The 25,250-nt window shown below is 41.5% G+C and overlaps 1 protein-coding gene and 1 long non-coding RNA gene across 11 annotated transcripts in view; one reads left to right on the top strand and one right to left on the bottom strand.

Annotated features, from left to right (window-relative positions):
- abca2 (ATP-binding cassette, sub-family A (ABC1), member 2) overlaps positions 1-25,250 on the bottom strand; it is a 592,304-nt gene that overhangs the window by 394,213 nt on the left and 172,841 nt on the right. For 2 of the 10 annotated variants that reach the window (XM_041193234.1, XM_041193239.1), the window contains exons 1-4: positions 21,028-22,127; positions 18,407-18,500; positions 18,243-18,245; positions 2,826-2,937 (exon numbers count right to left, since the gene is read on the bottom strand). The exons of 1 other annotated variant lie outside the window; for it this stretch is intronic. In XM_041193234.1, the coding sequence (XP_041049168.1) occupies positions 2,826-2,937; positions 18,243-18,245; positions 18,407-18,500; positions 21,028-21,255 (437 nt within the window). In that variant the 5' untranslated portion in view covers positions 21,256-22,127. Of the gene's footprint in view, positions 1-2,825; positions 2,938-18,242; positions 18,246-18,406; positions 18,501-21,027; positions 22,132-25,250 lie in introns of those variants that run through there. 7 more of the 10 variants (XM_041193233.1, XM_041193238.1, XM_041193236.1 and 4 more) reach the window with 5 other exon arrangements.
- LOC121280889 lies at positions 10,356-24,207 on the top strand. The gene is made up of 3 exons (XR_005943748.1): positions 10,356-10,430; positions 10,607-10,710; positions 23,167-24,207. It is a non-coding gene; the product is annotated as an uncharacterized LOC121280889 (long non-coding RNA).

Raw genomic sequence — 25,250 nt, 5'->3', positions numbered from 1 at the left:
TTACTTGAGCAGCACACACCCCAACAATGGACATGAAGAGCAAACATAGTGAAGCTCTGTTCATCAGGTGGATGGTGTTTAGAGCAACCCCACCTCTTGCCTGATGAAGCACATCAGAAGCCTATTGGGTCTCAGGATTCAGTGGGGTAGCAGAGTGTTAATTTACTGGGCTAGTAATCCAGATGCCTAATGATCCAGAGACATTAGCTCACCAGAGCAGCTGGGATTCTTAGATTCATACTGATTAAATAATTCCGGAATTAAAAAGCTAATATCAGTAATGATGTCCATGAAACTATTGGATTGTCATAAAAACCCACCTGGCTCACTAACGTCCTTTAGGGAAGAGAACCTGTCGTCCCTCCTTTGTCTGGCCTGTATGTGACTCCAGACCTACAGCAATGTGGTTGACTCTTAACTGCCCTCCGAAATGGGCTTGCAAGCCACTCTGTTACATTCAAGAGGGTAGCTCACCACCACCTTCTCAAGGGAAATTAGGGATGGGCAATAAATGATGACCTGGACAGCAATACCCACATCCTGCAAATGAATAAAGAAAGATAAAGCAGGTGCAACTCCAGTAGGCGGCTTAGGGTGATCCATGTTTCATATGAGATGTTAACCCGAAGCCTCATCTGCCCACTCAGGTAGTTGTGAAAGATCCCACAGCACTATTTGAAGAAGAGTGGGGGAGATTTCCTCGGTGACTTAGTGAACATTTACCCCTCAAAGCAACACCACAAAGATATATTTATCTGGCCATTATCACATTGTTGTTTATGGGAGCTTGCTGTGTATACATTGGCTGACACATGTCCCTCTATTACAGCAGTGACTTAGCTTGAAAAGTATTTAATTGCTATAAAAAGTTTTGAGATGTCCTGAGGTCGTGAAAGGTGCTAAATAAATACAAATCTTTCTATCTCTTAGGCAACAACAGCTGAAGTTGAGTTAACTGCTGATGGAATTTTTGTGGAAGTACAATAAGGGCCCTCAAAGATCCAACTCAAAATTCTTCCCTCTTTTGTTGAGCGCACTCTAGCTATTCCTTTCAGTCCAATTTGGTGTGCCTTGAGGAGCATACATACACACTGTACATTTGGACATAAAATTACATCGGGATCCCAGCCGCGTTACAAGGTTCTAATTTAAATATATTAATAATACACCCTCCTGCTGACAGCAGGAGCTCTGGATGCCTATTTCAAGGATCCCTCCAAAACTGCAAAGGGTGTGAATGTTGTGGGAATTCAGCTGATAGTGTTTGGGGGTTTTGTCTCACTACCACCCCATCCCAACCAAAAAACAAGATAGCACCAAGACAAATATCAGCCCCACAGAGTCCAGATTTAAAAACCGATTTCAATTCAATATAAATCACTGAACCACCAACTCAGAGGTGCTCTTAAGTCACTGGACGAAATTTTTTGGCCCCACTCGCCACCAGGATTGTCTGGTCCCGTCGAATGTCAATGGACTTTTGGCTGGGCTGCCGAGTTTCCCATAGCAAGTCCCGCCACAACGGGGCCGGCAATCCTGGTCACTATTATGATTCAGTTCAGATACATCTCAATGCAGCCTGGCAGCTCTGCTGAATAAAGGTCGGTCCCTAATGAGACAATCATTAATTCCCTTCCTAGAGTACTGTAAAAACATTATGTCATTGGGCCAGGTGATGAATATAGTGGCAGAGAGTGTCATCTTAGGCAGAGAAAGCAGGCGGATAAAATGGCTTGTGTGGAGTGAGCAGGAGAGTGGAATTAGACTAAGTGGCACAGGATTGATTGTTACAGCCTAAAAACAAATCATTCTAACCCTACATACTCTATCTGAAATACACCCCATATTAGATTATACTTTGCACTTGATGGGGACAAGAAGCACCTGTGGAGAGAAATTATGAATCCAAAATAAAAATCAATAAACGTTAATAAAACCCTTCCCACTTCCTCAGGGATCTCATTCAAGTGACTGTCCTTCATATGAGAGTATAAATAATGAATGTTGGCAAAGCTATTCAACAAAGTAAGACATTTCCATTAAGTCCAATTCTATTCCCAGCTGACAGTCATGCATTCTTGGGCCAAACGCGCACAAACATCTAGCAGTGGTCCTAGAGATCAGTAGTATGAACCTTGTCCAGTTTCTTCTTTGCTAATCCAAGGGTGCTGGAGTCAATTTCAGAGCAGTGCATTATTCTGTCTTGAGTTCGGCTAACCCAGCATTGACCAGGGTTCAAATCTGGGACTTGTGCAGCCTATGTGCTCTTCCAGCCAATCCTTTAGCTGGCCTGCATCATTGACTTCTTTTGCACTAATATTTTAACTTGAGGCCAATGTAACTTTTGAAAATTCGGAAATGTTAAGTGAATAGTCCTCATTGTTTGGGAAACTCCAGATCAATTGCAGCACAGAGCAGCCACACTACTTTGTGGGCTGCAGAGCAAAGCAATCATAAATCCACATCAACCTGGTGGAATTCTTCGCTGAAGGTATTTTAAATCAAATCTGAATCATTGGCAGTTACAGTAACACAAGTGTGTCTGTCCTTCCTCAGACATTGGCACAATGCTGATATCTATCCTTCCCCGCCCAAGCAATTCACAAAGACCAGGCACTGTTGCACAGAGGATCCTTTGTCTGATGAGTCATCACAGACTGTTCTTAGATATTTCTAGTAAACAATACTGGCATAGGACACAAAACTTTAACTGGATGTTTACCTGATCAAAAATGACGACTGGCTTTGCTCAAGGAAAATTATAAACCCTCCAGATCTGTGACAATCTTGCATTAGAATCTTGAAATAACTTCACTTTGACTTACGTTGAGTTGGAATACTGCAGGAATCCAAATTCATCCCTCTGGCCATCAGGACACAGAGACTGCATCACAGGGAGTATCCCAGCAGACGTCAGCGGTGCGGCTGTGTAGAATGCTGAAGGGACACAGCAGTAAAAGAGACGGGAGCGAGGAAAAGAGGGAAAGGGTACAGTTCAAAGAGCAGTTAAAGCGAGAGCAGACTAAGGTCACCTTCATGCAATTAATAAAACCCACTACAGGCCAAAGAGTACAGGTCAAAGGTCAAAAGGTCATGGCAGTATTTGTTGTAATACTATTTGCATTTTAGTCTGAAAGGATTGTGAATCAGGTCATAAGATCCCATGAAATGAAGTAATCACACCACACAAATTAATTAATTCCTGCCCTGGTGTCTCTTGCAGCAAATGAGGAATAGTTTTGCATCACGCTACTCATAGTAATGATTTGCTGAGTCAGTTCTTGTTTAAAAACTAATTTGAATTGAAAATTCAACAAGTTTTCACATTACAGATGGAGTAAGGACAAGAGTAAACTTTCACAAGCATTGTCCAATGACGTCAGCATAAACGAGCACCCATTTTCCGATTTCTTTCTAAATGGTTTCAGTTGCAAAGGGAATCAAGACAAAACTAATATCCTCAATGGTGAACTGGGGTCTATGGTACAATAATCTCACCTGTCCATAATGGATACTTACAATGGTTATATGCTAGAAAGACATTGCCCATAACAATAATGCACCCACACCATCCCGCAAAAATGAACATGGGCTCACCAGAAACCATGGGCTCTTCAAGGGCATGCACAACAAATACACCATTTATTGGCTTCATGGATATAAGATTAAATGCAAGAGCTTTGAGATAAGAACAGGATAACATTTTTTTCAAACATATAGGCGCTGTGAGGGTGTGAAATGTACTACCAGAGTTCGTGCTGAAAGCAGAGACCTTGCCAACATTAAAGAACAGGTTAGATACCAGTAGGTGGTTGAAGGAAAGGGGGACAGAGAGTAATGTTCGTGTGGAGAAAAACAGCAACACAGGCTGATATGACAAGCATGTTTCTGTGTTGTAATTTCCTGCATTTCTGCACAGTTGAGCACATGTATCAAGGTTGGGACATGTTCTCAAGGGAAGTAAGTGTAAGGCACCTTCTCCCAACACGGTCTCACTGAGCTTCCTTCTTATTTCAGCCTGGACCCCGACAGTGGATTCACACTAAAGCTACACCATAAAGACAATGTCGGTGTGAAAACTTTACACTGATCCTGCAATGTGACTGCACCACAGGAATGTCAGAGACCAAGAAGTGGGAATTTGTCACCTGCCCAACTAGCTGGGAAATGTGAAGATGATGGAGGAAAAAAGCTTCCAAATTTGATTTTGAGGAGGGCAAAGAGAAGAAAAAGAAAAGTTAAGTAAACAAAAATTATATTGCTGGTTGAACTACCTCCATTGAGCATTACTGCAAAGTTTTAGTCTGCCCTTTGAAGCTGTCACCTGCTGAGATCAACATTGACAAATAATGAAATATCTTCTTGTGAAAGTACCTGAAGGACAATCTCAGATCCAGAGAATCAGCCGTGTTTGAAATAATTTGTTACATTGATTTTCATGTCATTAGTAATTTTGCCATATGATACTTTTGACCTCATACCTGGAAAGATTGGCAACATGTCTACATAATTCCCTTCAAATTCCCAAGTCCATTATTAGGAGTACTTTGAGCGCTCCTCATTTTTTTTAGGAAGTGGAGAATTAAATGGAAAAGTTGTCAGTTGACTATTAGTGCATCTGCAAACATTAGATCATCTCCATCCTTTAAACCCACTACGACCCAGCATCTTGACGCAGACAGAGACACACTGTCCCAGTGAAACAATTAAAAAAGCAAGTACATCCATAACAGAAGAAGAAAATGCAGGAGTAAGAAATTCTTACATGTATTCAAAACTGTCGTCTTACTATTAGTACTAATTATTGCAATATATTCAGCCATAACAGGGCTTTCATACCAATGAGCAATAAGTAACCATTAAAAGCTGGAAGGGACATGTGGTCTATACATCCACCTTCCCTCAGCAATTGGAGATGGCATTAGGATTATTTTTAATTGCAGAACTAACTAGGTAAAGTGTAGACGATCTAAAATCTCCTGAACGTTAATGACAGATTAACTTTCTCAAAATGCCTATTAAACCACTAGGTTGCTTATGAGTGCATTTCAGAGGTCAGGCTGCATCTTTCATCAAAAGATCTGATAAGTTTTATATATTTATTTCCCTGAGTTCAGTGCAAGTGTTGTTCCTTTGAAGCAAGAGAAATTGTTTCATTTGACTGGCAAGCTTAGGCAGCCAAAATTCCTCAGAGGCTCTGCCAGTCTCCAACTGCAACTCCAGCAGAATACCCTGGGAAACCACGGAAGCTCAGCTATACCGAGTTTCCACTGTGCTTGAGAGTTTCCTCTTTGCCTTGTGAGGAACAGAACCTCTCCCTGTTCCTTAAGAGGCAAAGGATGAAAAGGGGACAGAGCCACAGGTGGTTGCTCCTTGCTACAGAAATGACCACCAATTTGGTTCTGTAGGAACTGAGGTATCTATGGAGTCCATGTGCTCAGTAAGGTAAGGCACACCAGTCTTCAAAGGGAGGAGGGAGATGTGGACCCCACCAATGCAATCCAGGCCAGGGAAGCAGTCCGGATCCTCTAAGAATTTTGTGTTTTAATAAGGTTAAGTAGCTACATAGCACACAAGGAGGCCATTGGCTGGAATGGGGTTGGGTTTGAGGAGGGTTAGAAAGACATGATAATGTATCCAAGGTGGAATTGTGCCCACCAGTGCCATGCTAATCAGGAGCCCTGACACTGATTCCATAAGCTTTGCTTGATGGTGACAGATCAGAACGATTCCTAATTTTCAGAATATGAATTGTCTCTGCATTCTGTTGGCAATCAGAAACTGCCAATCATACCAGAGAAATGTCTGGATTAAGCTACTACTTCATAAAGCAATTTTTCACTCCATTGGCTCTTCCAATGCTTTTCTCCAGCTTATTTAATTATAAACACAAAAAACTAATTCATTATTTTAGATTCAACTTGAAACCATGGACTGTAACTTCAGATCACTGTGAAGAATCAGAAGTACAAAGCACAACTCACTCTGTGAAGCAATGCGTTGGAGTCTCTGCATTAACCCTAAGTTAAAGACCCAAGCCAATTAACTTGTCTTGAAGGTACTTGGCCATTGGAAATATCCACTCTTGCCAAAACACAACAATTTTGAAATGAAGTTTACACTCAGAAGTACATCCCCAATGGCTGAATATATTAACGTAATCTTCACATTAGATTATGAAGGTTATGATGCTCGGGAACTGATGAAGATTCTCCCACATCTGCAACATTCACTGCTTCATTGGATAATGCAACAGGGGCAGGGCTTGATGAGCAAGTACCAATCTTTATAAAATGGGGAGAAAAAAGTACTGTCCATAAGTGAGCAAGTAACAATTGGCCACCAACCCAAAATGGCACCTCTATTGGCCATTGGGTCTATTGGGTTTATTTAACCACCTTGGCCATTTTTGAAGGTCAGTGGTTATAGCAACACCTCTGAGTTATGAGCCAATGTAACAACCATTATGTTGTTCTTCAATAACTTGTAAGCTTTGAAAATAGTGTCTACTACAGAGTATTCTATTTTGCTTCTTAAATTATTTTGAATATATATTGCATCAAAAAGCATGTTGCTTTATAGAAGTTCTGTATTGAATGTTTTACTGTTCTACATTCTTCAGAGCATGGCCATTCTTCGCTACTAGGTTCATCACTGTTAAAGTTCTGATGGATATTTGGCCCTTCCCCATTCCCAAAAAAAACCCCAACAAACTAATTAAAGCTAATTTTGATACTTCAGTCCAATCCATGGGATACTACAAATATAGCAACAGTGTGAAGTGGTTTCCCTTGATACTAAGGTTTTAGCATAACCATGAAGGTAGGTCTCTACCTGTCCTTTTTCAAAGGGTAAATCTGGAATTAGAGTTTTGGGGAAAACAGTCTTCGCTTAAGAGTAAAAATATAAAATACAGTAGATGTTGGAAGTCTGAAAGAAAAATAGTAAGTGCTGGAAAATGTGTAGAGGAACTGAGTTAAAGGTCAATGACCTGAACAATTAACTGTTTCGCTTTCCACAGGTGCTGCCTGACCTCCTGAGTGCTTTCCACTTCCAGCATGATTTAAGCTGAGTATTTTCCAATACCTTCTCATCCCTTCTCAATAAAGGATCTCCAGCTCTACTTATTGGACCAGGAGCATGCAATTCAGCTCCTCCAGCCTGTTCCGCCACTTAAATAAGTCATGGCTGATCTTTGCTCGAACCTCATTTCCCAAATCTCTTGGCATGGCTAACAGTTGCTGTTAGATGCACAGGATTCTCTTATGTAGGATGATTCATAAATACAGAGCACAGAGGTGCTCTCTGCTGATATCTTCAGCCTCTCACCCTTGCCAAACATGCTGGCTGCTCAGAGTTGAGGTACTCCAATGCAGGGCTAAATCTGAAAAAGCCAGGCTCATTTCACAACTCATCACTCTAATAATATCACTGTTGTCAGGTTAAGTAGTGGAAGAGTACGACCCAGCTGATTCTCTTTTTTGTCACTGTTAGTATTAATAAAGTTTCTGCAGTTTGCTTTGGTTTTAAAAATAGGACCTATAGCACTGTTTTGTTTATTTTTAACACAGATGAAAAACGCTCACTGCAAATTTGCTCACCCAGTTGGCTGCTTGATGCCTTTTCCCAATGCTGTGTAACTCCAACACACCTCGAGCTGCAAACTAGCTTACACTAAGGGTGCTTTGGTTAATATTACAGACACATCCTCTCATGGGAGGAATTCAGCACTTCGTATAGGCGACCAAGGGGACCATTGTGGTTTGAATTGTTTCCTGGTCATTCAAGCTCAGCTTGGTCCGAAATCTCCACTTTACGACTAACAAATTGGTTGCTGGGGAGAATCTATGTTGTCGCAGCAACTTTAACCACTGCATCACAACATCCAATAACTCTTGAAAGTTGGATTAACTTTTAATTTTTGGTTGTAATGAACAGAAAGTTGTTCTCAGTAGCACAGGCTGCTTATTTTACAATCTTAGTGAATGGTACCCATCATTCCACAAGGGCAATGCCCTTATTAAATTGAAGTCAAATGCGTTGCAGAGTATGTGATAGCGTTCATCAGTCCCCAGGTCCAGTTTAATCTGAACAAGTTAATAGTTAAAGGAGACATATTATCATTTAATCACAACCCGAAGCAATGCAGAAAGTTGAGCTACTTTCCCATGTTGCTTTGTTTAAAGAAAAAACATCCAAACCAGCAACTTACAGACTGGACGGCATGCAGCATGGCAGCAAGTCAAGCAGGTGGACAGGTGAAAAGAAAAGGATGTTACAAAGAAAGAAAACACACACAACGAGAAAAGAAAAATAAAAAATCAAATATTAAAATGAATTCAGAACTCAGAGAATTCATCAGAATACATTAAATACCAAACCACAGAGAGAGAATGTGTGTGTGTGTGTGTGTGTGTGTGTGTGTGTGTGTGTTGTGTCCGTGTGAGAGAGAGAGAGAGAGAGAGAGAGTGTGCGCACACGTGGTCAGTCAATCACAAATGGTGTGAGACCTTCTGCTGCAACACTGAGCTAATTAGAATAGTGTGCCATGCCCAATGCATTACAAAAACTCAGAACCTGTGAGTGCTACAAGCGTGAGTTATGACACCTTCCTAATACAAGGAAGTGAACAAATGGCGAACCCCATCACCATTCTATTCTCCAGGGACTGTTAGAGCAGGGAGTGCAGCAAAAGGAATGGGATATGCCCCTAATTTTTCACAGACGTGGATTAACTATTTTTGGTTTTGCTGATGAAAAAGGTAGGATCATCCGAAAGGGAACTTGATGACAGATAGGCTAAATGTTGCAAAGGGCCATCACCGCATCAAGATAATCAGAGAGGAGAAACAACATATGGGTTATGGGATATAGTCTTGTTTAAAGTGAGGGCAGGATCAGGTTCAGCTGTGATATAATTACACCCTCTTCCCCTCCCCCTGTTCACCTGTCCTGGTTAAACAATTATAAAGTATATTTGCTGTCTTACGCTAAGATGTCCAGAGTTCCACTTGGACTTGGTACTATGGTGCCTGATACCCTGGAACTAGACTTATCAAGAGCCAGCGCTTCTACAATGCCATCCAAATATCTAAATTAACTGGCAAATATTTGCAGACAAAAGATACTGGAAAATTCAGCACACAGGCAGGGTATATTTTTAATTTTTTCATGGGATGTGGACATCGCTGACTGGGTGGTGCTGTGCTGTCTTCTTGAACCGCTGCCGTCCATGTAGTGTAGGTACACTGACAGTGCTTTTGGGAAGGGAGTTCCAGGAATTTGACCCAGCAACAGTGAAGGAACAGAGATATAGTTCCAAGTCAGGAAGGCATGTGGCTTGGAGGGGAACTTGCAGTTCGTGGTGTTCCCAGATGTCTGCTGCCCTTGTCCTTCTAGACGGCAGAGGTCATGGGTTTGGAAGGTGCTGTTGAAGGAGCCTTGCTGAGTTGCTGCAGTACATCTCGCAGATGGTACACAGTGTGCCACTTTGCATCGGTGGTGGATGGAATGAATGTTGAAGGTGGTGAAAGAGGTGCCAATTAAGTTGGCTGCTTTGTCCTGGATCCTGTCAAGCTTCTGGAGTTGGAGTTGCACTCATCCAGGCAAGTGGACAGTATTCCACCATACTCCTGACTTGTGCCTGTGGATATTGGACAGGTTTTGGGGAGTCAGGGAGTGAGCTACCCATTGCAGAATTCCCAGCCTCTGAACTGTTCCTGTAGCCACAGTATTCATATGGCTAGTCCAGTTCAGTTTCTGGTCAATGTTAAGCCCCAGATGTTGATAGTGGGGGTTTCAGCATGGTAATGGCATTGAATGTCAAGGGGAGATGGCTAGATTCTCTCTCACTGGAGATGGTCATTTCCTGGCACTTGTGTGGCATGAATGTTACTTGCCACTTGTCAGCCCAAGCCTGAATGTCGTCCAGGTCTTGCTGCATATGGACACGCACTGCTTCAGTTTGTTTGGCTTTATATTACTAACAATGTAGATCTTGATGATGTTAGACAATTAGTTTTGAGTGCCCTCTTAAGCCTCTGGCACTGAACATGGCAAAAATAGGCTTGTTCTTCAAGTGGAGAGAATGAAATCATATCCATCCTAAATCCCTTAACCAGTTGTGAAGAGGTTCCAGTCTGCTTACCACAGTTGGAATAAATTTCATGAGTTACTAGGGGAGGCCACTGGGTGGAGCAGCTCACAATCTCAAGCAAGAGAGTGCAGGAGCAGGGTCTCTGCCCTTACATCCCCTAACTTCCCCTGTTAGCTGGCTAAGTGATCATACAGCAAAACTGTCTATGGGTTTACATCTGCACTCTGCATGACTCCATGTTACACATCATAGGCTTAAATATTAGGGGTGCAGGACAAAGGGAAGGAAGAATATCAGCAGGTTCTGGGGTTTTCAAGAGAATGTAGTAATTAAAGTGAGTTTATTGACAAATTATCTTTGAAACATTCACACTAATTGACTTGTGTCTGTGTTGTCAGAGATCGTTGTGGAGAATTACTTAACGCCTGCTCAAAGTTACTATTTATAAAAGAAAGTTACACCAGGCCAAGCTGCAATTACGTAATTGTGTGGGTATTTTCAAATTTACAGGAGTGTACGGTGATATAATGAGTCTGCACATTTTGAACCAGCACAAAACACAGAGACAGAAAGTAGAGTATTCAAGACAATTCACCAGAGCAAAAACAAAACAGGTATTTCTTGCATGCAATCTGTACATGTAACCTGCAAAGTAAATAAAAGTATTAACATGTAACAAACTGTCAACAAACCTCAATAAAGTTATTAGTTCATTGTAATAAACCTTATGTTATTTCCCATATGGACAGTGTTTGTAAAATGTTGGCAGGTTTTTGCCAAGTCTTTTTTTTACCCCTTATTCAAAAGGATATTTCCCAACCAACCTTCAATTCTTTGGTAGCTGTAATTAAATTTGACACTCAAAGATAAAAAGTTGCAAGTTAAATCGTGTAAAAAATAAACCTTGCTTCCAAACTGAAAACAAAATGTAGTGGCTATATGTTAGAACTTACTAAAATCTTATTTGGCAACATAGTATAATGCAGGTCAATGAAGAATTATTGGATGCTGAACCCTGTCCTATCCGACCCTCATTTCCTAATGGCCTCTATTGTCAGTGAACATGTAGAAACAATGTGTGAGGGTCAAGGTCACCATTGCTGGTTTGACACCAGACAACCATGGAACATAAAAATTCTTATCTCATCCCTTACTCCAATTATTCTGGCTTCACTTATTTATTTTCCCTTTAACGCACAGCAGTCCATATTTATGGCTTGCATTGAGCAAAACAAGTCCCTATGACTGGCCCAACCACCAATAGGGACTGTGGTCAGTTGAAGGCCATGCAGACAATGCACTGTAATCCCCAGTAAATGAGATTCAGCAGGGCAGACTTCAAACCTAGACCTTGCACCAAAAAAAATGAGGCTGGCAGAATGATACTGCATTAGAATCACAGGAACAGAGGAAGCCATTTAGTCACTCGAGCCTGATCCACCTGTCAATTAGATAATGGCTGATGTGTACCTCATCTTCCTTCTACCCACCTTGGTTCAGTTATGTAATTCTTCTTTAAATCATGCACACTGCAGTTTTCTTCCAATTGAACTCACAAGTCAAGGGATTTGTTGTAAATAAAAACAAGCTAGAGGTCGAGTATCCTTTATTCGAAACCCTCAGGACCGATTGCATTTTGGATTTCAGGTAATTTTGGTTTTCAGACACAGCATACAAACTTAAGTTACAATAGCCTAAGCCTAGGCTGGCTATAATCTAGAGTAAATAAAACGGCTAGAAAAGTAAGATGTATCACTCAGTAATAAATACAGGGTACCTGTAATAAGTTTCTTTTTGACATGTTCACCACAAAAATCATAAGGTAAACAGTGCTATAAAGGTCAATGAGGTTCAAAAAAAGTGCGGCGTTTGGACATGTTTAGTTTTTGGATTTACGGATACTCAACCTGTAGTTACAATCATCTTCTAACACTCCTTATCCCCCTTTACCAGCACCACTAGCTCAGAGCCCATCAGTATTGGCCCTCCAGCAGTGACTTGGCTTAATAATCAATGACACAACTATTTAGCCAGGGAGCAGGATAGCAGAGGGCACCAGGTACCTTCATTTCCCCTACAAATATTGTGTTCATTAGAGTGAGGGATGTTTCCACTGGAAAATGGAACGTTTTCCAATTTTTCCACTGTGGCCGGTATTGGAGGGACCCACCGCGGGAGATTCAGTGGCCCAACCAAAAGCCCACTGACTTTCGACGGGACCGGACGATCTCAGCGGTGGGTGGTGCCAGAAAATCCCACCCTGTGTGTTAACATGAAACACTTCCAAGATTTGGAAGTTACTTTTATAACAGAATAGAGCTCCTTCTACTCAGTGTTAATCTCAGAAGATAAATTGATTTGAGACTAAAGATCAGGGTGGGTTTTGATCTTATCAATACGGACTGGGGTTTAAATTCAGGTCCCACAGGCAAAAGGCTAGTGCCATTGTTACCCAGTTCATACAGTGATTCATTCTGCCTTGCTAAATACTTAGTAAAGTAGCATGCCAGGAAGACACAGCTGCCACACAATTCAGTTCGCCTGATATGGACACTAAAATACTACAACTGGGTCAAAGGGCACAGATTCCAACAGGAACAGGCAAAGTTAACAGTGATTTTTGTTCACAAGACAGGTAATCAATCAATACTTGAAATAGAAATTTTAGGACTGTCCAGGCAAAAAAACCTTGGAGTCATCTGAAAGGCAGTTAAATGGTCCAATGGGGATCAGTCGGGTTTTCTAGATTCACATGCTTTGATGGGCCCATGGGCCTTTCTCATCATTACTCATTTTATTACAAAAACTGCTGAACTAGGGGCCATAAATGTAAGATAGTCATGAATAAACCAAGTAAGAAGTTCAGGAGAAGCTTTTTTACCCAAAGAGAGGTTAGAATGTGGAACTCGCAACCACAAGGACAAGCGTGTGCTGTAACTGCCTTTAAGGGAAAGGTAGAAAAGTAATCAATTAGGGTTGGAGGAGGGTCACATTAAGTACAGACACCAGCTAGTCCGGTTGGGCAAAATGGTCTGTTTGTGTACTGCAAATTATATATAATTTTACATAACTGATTCGACACCTGGTGCCTATTCATAGATTTAGAGCCAGAGGGTTGGGCCATGTTAATTTATTGGATAGGTATGACTGCATATTGAATTAAACTCATTGCTGCAATAAAAAAATCATGTACGTAGGGTCATTATTTCATAAAGAGCACACCGATAGAGACCAGCAGGAAGTGAGCTGGAAGTTTCTATGACAATAAAGCCTCGGCCAAACGTCACAGGGTATCAGCTCTAGTGATTCAATATATTTTCCATTTTTCTTCCTCCTCACCTGACCTGTACTCAGTATCAGTTTCACAGACATCAGCAATCCATGGCTGCCTTTGCCAAGTGACCATTCATATGTGGACCTAGATAATGACTACGAACACATCAAGGGCAAATAAGTGCTGGCCTAGCCAGCGATGTCCATGAATGAATATTTTAAAAATTACTTTGGAAGCCTCATAGCTGACACTGGTCACTCAAACAGCTAATATCTATGTACAAGCACACAGCGATCAGCAGGGTCACCATGGCTGATTCTACTCTTATGTAAGGAGTGTGGAAGGTTTGCAGTGTCTCTTAATGCTTTCCTGGGGGTGGGGAGGGGTGACAGGGGGAATGGTGGAGGGTGGGTGGTGGGGGGGGTGGGGGGGGGGGGGGGGGGGGGGGGGGGCGGTGGGGTGGGAGCAGTAGCTTTCATTGCTGTGGTCACAGGTGGTGGGATGAGTAACTGAGGATTGGAGTGCCCTTACCATTGTAAGGGCTGACATTTGCACGGACCCTTATTGCTTTCCCAGTTGAGACCAGTTTTGGGACTTCCTTCATCTTAGCGTCAACCACTAACCAAGTGTTGATATTTTTAATAAGTCAACTGCTGCAATTTGCCATTTACTTTCCATGCCAAATCACTATGTTACCAAAACTTAATTGAGCATATTACCAAATTCGTTTCATTTTTTGACCTTGCATATAAATGTTTATATTAATAAGTTGAAGAGAATTTGCATTAGAAATGGAACCGTTTCCACATATCAGCAGCAAGCCCCCGCCAGATGAGTTGTAGAACAGCTTATGGGAAGTGACAATCCATATGCTCTGACCTAACACTCCGCTTTATCCCAGAATCAGAAGAACACCTCCTAGCTGCATAGTTGATTGACATTTTTCCATTTCCTTCATAAGCCGCTGGGTAACCTCTCTAATCAAGGGGAAGGCAGAAAGGGATAAACCAGGGAACTACAGGCCAGTCAGTCTAACCTCAGTGGTGGGGAAATTATTGGAAGCAATTCTGAGGGACAAAATTAATCTATACTTGGAGAGGCAGGGATTAATCAAGGACAGTCAACATGGCATTGTTAAGGGGAGGTCTTGCCTGACCAATTTAATTGAATTTTTTGAAGAGGTGACCAGGTGTGTAGATGAGGACAATGCATTTGAAGTAGTCTACTTGGACTTCAGCAAGGCTTTTGATATGGTCCCACATGGGAGACTGATAACGAAGGTATGAGCACACGGGATCCAAGGCAATTTGGCAAACTGAATCCAGAATTGGCTGAGTGGCAGGAAGCAGAGGGTGATGGTCGAGGGGCGTTTTTGTGACTGGATGCCTGTGTCCAGTGGGTTCCACAGGGATCGCTGTTGGGCCCCTTGATGTTTGTAGTATATATAAATGATTTAGTCTTGAATGTAGGAGGGTTGTTCAGTAAGTTCGCGGATGATACGAAAATTGGTGGGGTGGTAAATAGTGAGGAGGATAGCCTTAGATTACAGGAGGATATAGACAGGCTGGTCAAGTGGGCTGATCAGTGGCAAATGGAATTTAATCTGGATATGTGTGAGGTGATGCACTTGGGAATGACAAAGCACAGGAATACATAATGAATGGTAGGACCTTGAGAAGTACCAAGGATCAGAGGGACCTTGGTGTGCATGTCCACCAGTCCCTTAAGGTAGTGGGATAGGTAGATAAAGTGGTTAAGAAGGCATATGGGATACTTGCCTTTATTAGTCGAGGCACAGAATATAAGAGTAGGGAGGTTATGCTGGAACTGTATAAAACGTTGGTTAGGTCACAGATGGAGTGTTGCGTGCAGTTCTGGAATCCGCATTATAGGAAGGATGTGATTGCACTAGAGAGAGTTTTACCAGGATGTTGCCTGGGCTGGAGAGTTTTAGTTATGAGGAGAGATTGGATAGACTGGGGTTATTTTCCCTGGAGCAGAGGAGACTGAGGGGGGACATGATTGAGATGTATAAAATTATGAGTGGCATAGAAAGGGTAGACAGAAGGGAACTTGTTCCCTTAGCGGAGGGATCACTAACCAAGGGGCATAGATTTAAGGTAAGGGGGCAGGAGGTTTAAAGGAGATGTGAGGAAGAATTCTTTCATCCAGAGGGTGGTGGGAATCTACAACCCACTGCCTGAAACGATGATAGAGGCAGAAACCCTCATAGCATTTAAGAAGTATTTGAATATGCACTTGCGATGCCATGGCATACAAGACAATGGGCCTAGTGCTGGAAAATGGAATTAGATTAGTTAGGTACTTGTTTGACCAGCACAGACTCGATAGGCTGAAGGGCCTTTTACTGTGCTGTAACTCTTTCGAGTACAAACCCGTTTCCATCTGTTCCTATTCAGATGAAGTTACATTGTTTCATAGTTTGCCATTGTGAGATTTGAACTCTTGATCTTGGGGTTACAAACCCAGTACCATAACCACTTGGCTATTTAGGCCAAGCCCCCTTTACTGTGCTGTAGACCTCTATGACTCTATGGTTGATAATTAGTGCCAATCAATGGACCTTCCAGGCCAGTGACCCAGGACTGGCTAAATGTATTTCATAACAGAGATGCAACTACATCTTTAAAAGAGTTTAAACTTCTTACACTAAACATGAAGGTAGGATTGATATGAACAATTTCCTTCTTCATTTCTCCTCAGCTCCCAGCCCCTGCCCAATGTTCTGATTATCACAGTTAGATTTTTAAGTCACATTGGCTGAGATGCAGTGTGTTATATACAGTCATTTTGTTGACGGGTAGTAATTCTGACAAGTGGTTGGCGGTTAGGGAATTGCAGAATTCAGGCTGGTGGTTGAAAACTCCGAATGTCAGGAGGCACAGAAAATCCCCCACCCTTTGGGTTCTTAAGCTGCATCTTACCAATAAATTCCCACTGCACCTGGTTCATCATTTTCTGCACTTGGATTTTATTTGGCAAAAAACAATTGCACAAGACATAGTCTGATGCAATCATGGCTTTTATACTGCAGTTTGTCTTTTGCTAATGATCAAAGTTTACTAAGGTCCTTGATAACCCAAATATTCACTGCCTCAATATCATGACGCAGATGTAAGTGTATATAGAAGAAAAATAAAATCAAATATTTGACATCCAGATTATAATTTCAAATTTTCCAAAGAGCCCATTCCAAAATCAAGTGAATGAAAACCCCAACATGGTCGTGTGTTGGAATGATGCAAGGCCACTAAAAGAATCCTGTCTCTTCAAGATTAAATTAATTAGTTGTGTTGAGTAGAGTGCCCTCTTTTTCAAGTGAAGAGGATCATCTCTTCCTTCCAGTTGTGTCGAAATAGGACTTCATCCCACTCTGTCACATTCATATGTTTCATTCTCTCCTCCCCAAAAGGACCCTCATAGTGTGAATAAAATCACTTCTCACGGCTAATGGGCATGTAATTAATTCCCTAATTGGTTCCCCCTGATTAGCTTGTTATTTTCCTGCAGTATTAAATGTTTGAAAAGCGTCTGGAGCAGATCATTACTGAAGCAGTGAACTGACTAATAGTTTCTGATTGGAGTTGTCCAACTCAAAGGATAAGTACTTGACTGTTTTTAGTTCCAGTCTGAAACCCCACAGGCAATTATGTTGTTCAAATGCTGTCATTACTGCATCACTGCGTTATAGGCATCAGTGTGGAAAGGGTGAGAAACCGGAGCCGGGGGGGAAGCATCAAAATGGACCAACACTAGGATAATGTCATCAAAGTGGGAGGACTGAGGTACAGGCCGCATTATATAGAAGCTAAGCGGCTTAATAATTAATGTACACTTTGCCAATATGATCTTCTGAACTGGTCGCGGTCACCTGAAGGGATCAGAGAAAACACTTCCAGTGTTTTTTTCCCTCTTTATTGGCCCTGTTTCGTTCTGGCTCTTTACCTCTTCAAGTAGACTGCATGGTTGCTAGGAGGTCGGAAATATCTAGTCCTGCTCCAACCATCATGACTGTGGGGCAGATTTGGGGGACCAGCTGGCCTTTTTCTGTCCACCAACTTTTTAAGGTCTTTTGTTGTAAAGCAGCCTCAAGAATACAAAATCTCACCAAACAATGATGCCTGCCATTGTCTGGGGAACAACAGACCAAGCAGGCAGCAGACCAGCCTAGTTCCATAAACCCTCTGTTTATTAGTTTTCTTACTTGTAAGTAGGCAGAGATTGGGAGCACCTCTATCCCAAACCAGATGAGTTCCAATCTTTAAATTTAAGTTCACACTTTGAAAGTGGACTTCAAGAATGGGAAAGGTGGCAATGAGTGCAGATAGTTGGCAGATGACTGAAAGAGAATGGAGTTGGTGGATGGTAGCAGGGTGGGGGTGGGGGGTGCAGTAAATTTCAGATGTTCGAACTTCATAGGATAGCATCAGACTCCACCTAATGTCATCATGGTTAAATGGTCTCACAACATTCACCACAAGCTCGCGTGAAAATGTGCCCATTTTTGTGAGGTGTCACAGGTGTGTCTACAAAACCATAACCTGGTCCGAGACACCACCTTCAGCGAAGGAAGTGAGCAAACTGAGGGAAAAAAGACATTTGAACGAGCCCAAATAAACAACTAACAAGGTGAAGGAAGCATCCAAAACGTAACTGCTGACCGTACTCATTCTCACTTCAAAGACTGACACATGGCAGTTTTAGTTATTCTACCATCAAGGGTAACGAAATAACTTTGTGCTTTTTGTTACTGAAAAATAATGTTTGAAGACTAACATTTGGGTCCCCCACTCTCCTGACAAAATTAACTATTCATGAATTTCTGCATTTCCTGTTCTACTTGAAGTGTACAGACTCATCTACAAGTCCATCAAATTCTGAAATCTCAAATCTTCCAACCAAAATATGTCTCTTAAATCAAGTGATTTTGGACTTCACTATCCGACAAGAATTCAATCCCATTTTTACTACAATTCCAACAGCATTCAGATCATCAGATGCTCCAAATACCATACCTTCCTTGACGGGAATGGTTGGCTTCTTCTGACGAAGTCCCAGCAAAATGAAAAAGAGAACCAGTGGTATAAAGATCTCAAACGCCAATACCCACTGTGAACAAAGAAAAGGAGAATGAAATTTAGTACAGGAAAAGCTATTCATACCTCAAACTGTCAAGCTTTCATATCGAGTCTTCTCCTGCTATTGACTTTATAGTGCCTCTTCCACATGCCTCCCCTTTCCAGATTATCTCCCATTAATTAGCAAAGCTAATGCTGGGAACTCACTGTATGCCTTTCAATCCAAGCTTCATCTCTTACCCCACAGAGAGACCTGACAGAATGGTTTTTGTTAGGCTGCATTTGGTGGCACCGTAACTGCAGAGACCACAATTCCCACTCATGCACATTTGCAGTCCTTGTATTAATGATACAGCCCACATGCTACAACTATTCTTAATCTCCAAAAATAGTCTTTCCCCATTACCATTACCCTTACTACATTTAATCCTCATTAATCTATATCCCACTATTCATACCATACTATGCTTAATACACATTAATATACTTTCCACTATATCATTACTTCTATTCTCGAGTATTGCACTAATCAGGACATTTCGCACGAATATCAATATAAGGGGAAAACAACAAATTATACTGTATATTGCTGATTGGTTGGCAAGTTGATTAGTAGAGGCTTTGCCATGGAGAATGCACCAGTGATGCTGACTGAGTTAACTGCCAAGCATTGTTTGAAATTTAAACATTAAGACCATATGGTGCAGGAGCAGGAGCCGGCCATTTGGCCCATCAAGTCTGCTCCACCATTCAGTGAGATCATGGCTGATGTGATAATCTTCAACTCCACTTTCCTGCCTTTTCTGCATAACCCTTGATTCCCTTACTGATTAAAAATCTGCCTACCTCAGCCTTGAATATACCCAGGCTCGATAGCCCTCTGTGGTAAAGAATTCCTCCTCATCTCTGTTTTAAATGGGCGCCCCTTTACCCTGAGATTATGCCCTCTGGTCCTAGACTCTCCCACAAGGGGAAACAACTTCTCAGCATCTACCCTGTCAAGCCCGCTAAGAATCTTATATGTTTCAATAAGGTTACCTCTCTTTCTTCTAAATTACGATGAGTACAGGCCCAACCTACTCAACCTCTCCTCATGAGGAAATTCCTCCATACCCGGGATCAGCCTCGTGAACCTTCTCTGGACTGCCTCCAATGCCATTTTTCCTTAGATAAGAGGACTAAAATTGTTCACAGTATTCTAGATGTGGTCTAACTCGTGCCTTGTATAGTTTTAGTAAGACTTCCCTATTTTTATACTCCATTCCCTTTGAAATAAAGGCCAACATTCCATTTGCCTTCCCTATTACCTGTTGAACTTGTACGTTAGCTTTTTGGGATTCATGCACAAGGACTCCCAAATCCCTCTCTGCTGCAGCCTTCTGCAGTCTTTCTCCATTAACTATTATTCAGCTCCTCTATTCTTCCTGCCAAAGTGCATTATCTCACATTTTCCCACATTATATGCCGTCTGCCAAGTTCTTGCCCATTCACTTAACCTGTCTATATCCCTCTGTAGATTCCTTGTGTCAACCTCACCACTTGCCTTCCCACCTACTTTTGTGTCGTCCACAAACTTGGCGATAGTACATTCACTTCCCTCATCTAAGTCATTAGTATATATTGTAAATAATTAAGGCCCCAGCACTGATTCCTGTGGCACTCCACTAGTTACAGGTTGCCATCCTAAAAATGCCCCTCTTATTCCAACTCTCCGTATTCTATTAGTTAGCCAATCCTCTATCCATGCTAATATACTACTTCCGACACCATGGGCTCTTATCTTGTTAAGTAGCCTTATGTGCGGTACGTTATCGAACACCTTTCGGGAAGCCAAATATATTAGATCTACTGGTTCCCCTTTATCTAACCTGCTTGTTATCTCCTCAAAGAATTCTAATAAATTTGTTAGGCATGATTTCCCCCTCATGAAGCCAGGCTGACTCTGCTTGATTAGGTTATGTATTTCTAAATGTTCTGCTATTACATCCTTTATAATAGACTCCAACATTTTCTCAATGACAGGTGTTAAGCTAACTGGCCTATAGTTACCTGTTTTTTGCCTTCCTCCCTTTTTGAATAAGGGTGATACATGGGCAGTTCTCTAATCCTCTGGGACTTTTCCAGAATCTAAGGGTCCTTGGAAGATTACTACCAGTGCATCTGCTATCTCTGTAGCTACTTCCTTTAATATCCTAGGGTACAACCCATCAAGTCCAGTAAATCTTATCAGCTTTTAGCCCCATTAGTTTCCCTAATACTTTTTCTCTACTAATAGTTTTTGTATTTATTTCCTCCCCCAATTTTGCCCCTTGATTATTTAGTATTTTTGGAATGCTATTAGTATCTTCTATCGTGAAGACTGAAGCAAAGTATTTATTCAACTCCTCTGCCGTTTCTTGGTTCCCCATTATTCCTTTTTATATATTTATATATTTAAAGAAGCTCTTACTGTCTGTTTTTATATTACTTGCTAGTTTACCCTCAAAGTTTATTTTCTCCCTCTTTTTTTCTGGTCATCTTTTGTTGGTTTTTCAAACTTACCCGATCCTCTGACTTACCTGACTAATCTTTGCCACATTGTACGTTTTTTCTTCCAATTTGATACTGTCTTTAAGTTCCCTGGTTATCCATGGTTGCTTTATCCCCTTTCTTGAATCCTTCTTCCTCACTGGGATATATCTTTGTTGACAGTCATGAACTATTTTCTTAAATATCTGCAATTGTTCATCAACCATCTTTTCTGCTAAACTCCTTTCCCAGTCCACTCCAGCCAACTCCGCCCTCATTCCATTGCAATTACCCTTATCTAAGTTTAGCACAGTTGTTTCTGACCCAAGTTTCTCACTCTCAAACTGAATGTTAAAATTCTGCCATATTATGGTCACTGTCTCCTCGGGAATCCTTTACTCTGAGATCATTTATTAAAACTGCCTCATTACGCATTACCAGATATAAAACAGCCTGATCCCTGGTTGGATTCACAACATATTGTCCTAAGAAACTGTCCCAAATACACTCTATGAATTCTTGCGCGTGTCTATCTCTGTCAATTTGTTTTCCCAATCTATATGAAGATTAAAGTCACCCATGATTAATGTACTGCCTTTTTCACATGCCCTCATTATCTCCTGATTTATCCTCTGTCCTACTCTATCATAAATCTTTAATCATCAACATCAAGTTCATATTACTTTTCCTGGTAAGAAGCCCACATCCTGTTAACTGGCATATTCTGTATGGTTTGTGGAACTATAATCAATCTTGGACTCTCCTACTGCTTCAACAGATGAGTGGTCAGCAAAGAAAAAGACCAGTTTACAGTCTAGGTTGATGTCATCTCATGTGTGATGTTAGGTCAAGTCTCAATTGCATAACCAATTGCAAACATTGCACATTAAGTCAGTGTTGGAGGGATGGATGGAGGCATTAGCTTTGTGCCATGCTCGCTTGTCCTGAAGGCACTTGACTCTGTTCTCTTCAAATGTCGAAATTGCTCGATGACAGAGTTTCTCCATTTGGGTCTGTCCAAGGTTGTTTTTTTCCCCATGTATTGTGATCCAACTTGCAAGCGCCAAGGTTGGCTTTCAGACTGTTTTTATATCTAAATTTGGGACGTCCTGTGATGCGGGTTCCTGTGCTCAGCTGACTGTAGGGTACTGCCTTTTGTATATAGGAATCCTCCATTCAAACCACATGGTCGGCCTAAATCTTGCATCCGATATGTCTAATAAAAACACTGCAGTAAACCTGACCTCCCCTCAACACTAAGATCATATAATCAACCAATGAGGAAAACTGCATATGCGCAAATACACCTTCACATTGGCATCAAGGGATATAGTGTTTTTGCTAATCTCAAGAGTACCCGTCACAACACACACTACTTCTCAGAGTCAGAGGTGGGATCAAATCCTATTCTAAAGACTTCAGCACATCATTCAACCCGACACTTAAGTACAGTGCTGCCTTACATGTTAGATGGTAAATAATGGCACCATCTGTTCAGGTGGATGTAGTAGCTCCCTTTACAAAGAAGAGTAGGAAGTTGTCCTGGTATTGTGTCCAATGCTAATCCCTTAACCAGCCTCACAGTTGCCCTCCAAGTCACAAGGTTCTGGTTTCAAGTCCCACTCCAGGGCTTGAGTTCTAAAAACAAGACTGACCCTCCAGTACAGTACTGAGGAAGTCTGCACTGTCGGCTGAGGCAATAAAACAATGTCCCATCTGCCTGTCCAGGTGGTTGCAAAATATCCCATAGGACTACTTCAAAGAACAACAGGGGAGTTATTCCAACGATCTGGCCAATATTTATCCTTCAATCAACATCACCAAAATAGATTATCTGGCTATTGTCATTTTGCTCTTCGTGGGCGCTTGCTGCACCCAAGTTGGCTTCCGCGTTTCTTAAATTACAACAGTGGCTACATTTCAAAAAGATACTTCATTGACTGTAAAGCACTTAGAGACATCCAGTGGTTGTGAGAAGTGCTACATTAATGCAAGTTTTTCATCTTTTCCCACGTTTATATATCCAAGTGTTCGAGGAAGTTGGCTGTGCACAAATTGCCTGCGCCTGCCATAATTCAGAACAGTAGCTGCACTTCAGAAGCAGTTAATTGGCTGCATATGCTTTGGGAAGCCCTGAGGACATGAAAGGTGCTTTATAAATGCAATTTCTTTCTTCCGTTCTTTTACAGTTGCAATAACAGAATGATCACGTACCGTATCTACACCGCAGTTTGAATTATCACTATCATCTGGAACCTTAGCAACACAACACCACAGACCAAAAGAATTAAAAAGATGAAGACATACTTTAGATGTACACGATTTAACAGGTGGAATTCAATGGGTCTTGAAGACCATTGCTTCCAAAACTCCTCAGGCCATACTTATGAATCGCTACCACTACACATTCACTAATTGCCTGCTCCTGAGATGAGGCTAACATATGTCTTTCCTACTGCACCTTTAGAAGAGTCTCTCAATCAATTAACATCTTAAGTGCTTCCCATTCCATATAAGAACCTGACAGTTCCGCTCTCCAGACGGATGACTAAGTGCTGAAGATGTGAATTCTGCAACACAGGAAAAGGAAATCAAAAAATGAGCAAATAAAAGCAGCCACAATGAAACACTAATACACCCGTAAGGTGTATCCGACTGAAACAGAAACAAAATGCACCAAGTACACAAACAGCAACATTGATTAAAAGACCAAGACAGACAAACTAATGAACCAATTAGAAAGTTGAGCATTCAAGTCCAACTCCAGAGACTTAAGCAAATAATCCAGCTGGCACCACCGAGGGAATTCTGTACTGTTGGAGGTTTCTCGGATGAGACATTAAGCCGAGGCCCCGTCTATACTCTCAGTTGGATATAAAAGATGCAGTGGCACTATTACAAAGAAGAGCAGGGGAGGTTATCCCCTTGGCTAATATTTATCCCTCAACCAACATAACTAAAAACAGATCACCTGATCATTATATAATTGTTGTTTGTGGGAACTCGCTGCGTGCAAATTTGGCTGCCACGCTTCCTACATTACAGCAATGAACACTTATCAAAAGTACTTAGTTGACTATAAAACACTGGGTCACTAAGGTTAATAAAGGTGCTATTTAAATGCAAAGCTCTCTCTTCTTTTTCTTTGCTTGCTCATTTAACCAGGGCATCAGGGATGTTTGCTGCTTTGTGCTTTTAGATGTCAAAAACCATTGTGTTCTGCAATATATCATTTGAATATTATAGGGTCCCCATCTCCTGGTTGTAAATAGCATCAGGCTACAAGAACCCAGTAACTACCTACATTTAGTAACACTGCTTTAAACCTATTATAACTTCTGTGTAGTTATACCCGCACTGACTGAATGTTCATCACTGGGTCTTTAAAGTTTGCAGGCAACAAGGGTAAATGGACTCCCAAGAAAATGTATGGAGGAGATGAGAGGGACAGGACTGTACGCCCTGCTGCCAATCTAACTCTCCCACTGGAAGCCAATCCCCTCAGCAGCCCAGAGATCATAAGCAGCAAGTGGATACAATCCTGTCATACAATGGATTCACAGCATTCCTACTCAATTCTTCTTGCAACAATTTCAATTTTCACTTATGTTACATATTACTTCCTTCAACAATGCTGCTTTATTATCAGCGCTTTCTTCCCCCGTCATAAACTATTCCATTATTTTGTTGAAATGTTGAAGAAATGCAGACATTGCACCCGGATGAATCAGCACACAGGCTTCTTTAATCCAACTCCCCTTACACAATGGACTCCACAAGTTCAAAATTCACTCTGTTGTCATACTCTCATCTTCTCTCACCCTGGAGAGTACTCTCAGGTGGTGGGGTCACCAGGGCAGACTTTGCCTTTTGCCTGTTTTACCAGCTTTTCTAATTTGTCTTCCTGAACTTGCATGCAGGAAAATTCCCTCCCCCCATATTAAAGAAACATCATGATCACTGGTTTAATTTTGAAATGCATTTTGAGTTCCAATTGACAAAAATTTAAGCAGTAGCTAGATAAGCACACGAGGGAGAAAGGAAATGCAGCTACAGGACGAGATTAGGAGGGATGAGAGGAGGCTCACGTGGTAAATATTTGTGTAGATCAATTGGGCCAAATGGACTATTCCTATGTTGTACATTCTCTGTAATTCTATAAATGTCACAAACACAACCTCTCTCCCTCATTAAAGTCTCAACTCATTCGCAAATTCTCAGAGCTTTTGACTTTGTTTAACATTTTCAGTTCGAACTTTATTTTAAAAATTTA

The sequence above is a fragment of the Carcharodon carcharias genome, chromosome 8 (genome assembly GCF_017639515.1).
Source record: "Carcharodon carcharias isolate sCarCar2 chromosome 8, sCarCar2.pri, whole genome shotgun sequence".
NCBI lineage: Eukaryota > Metazoa > Chordata > Chondrichthyes > Lamniformes > Lamnidae > Carcharodon > Carcharodon carcharias.
This window is presented reverse-complemented; position numbering and strand designations above follow the sequence as displayed.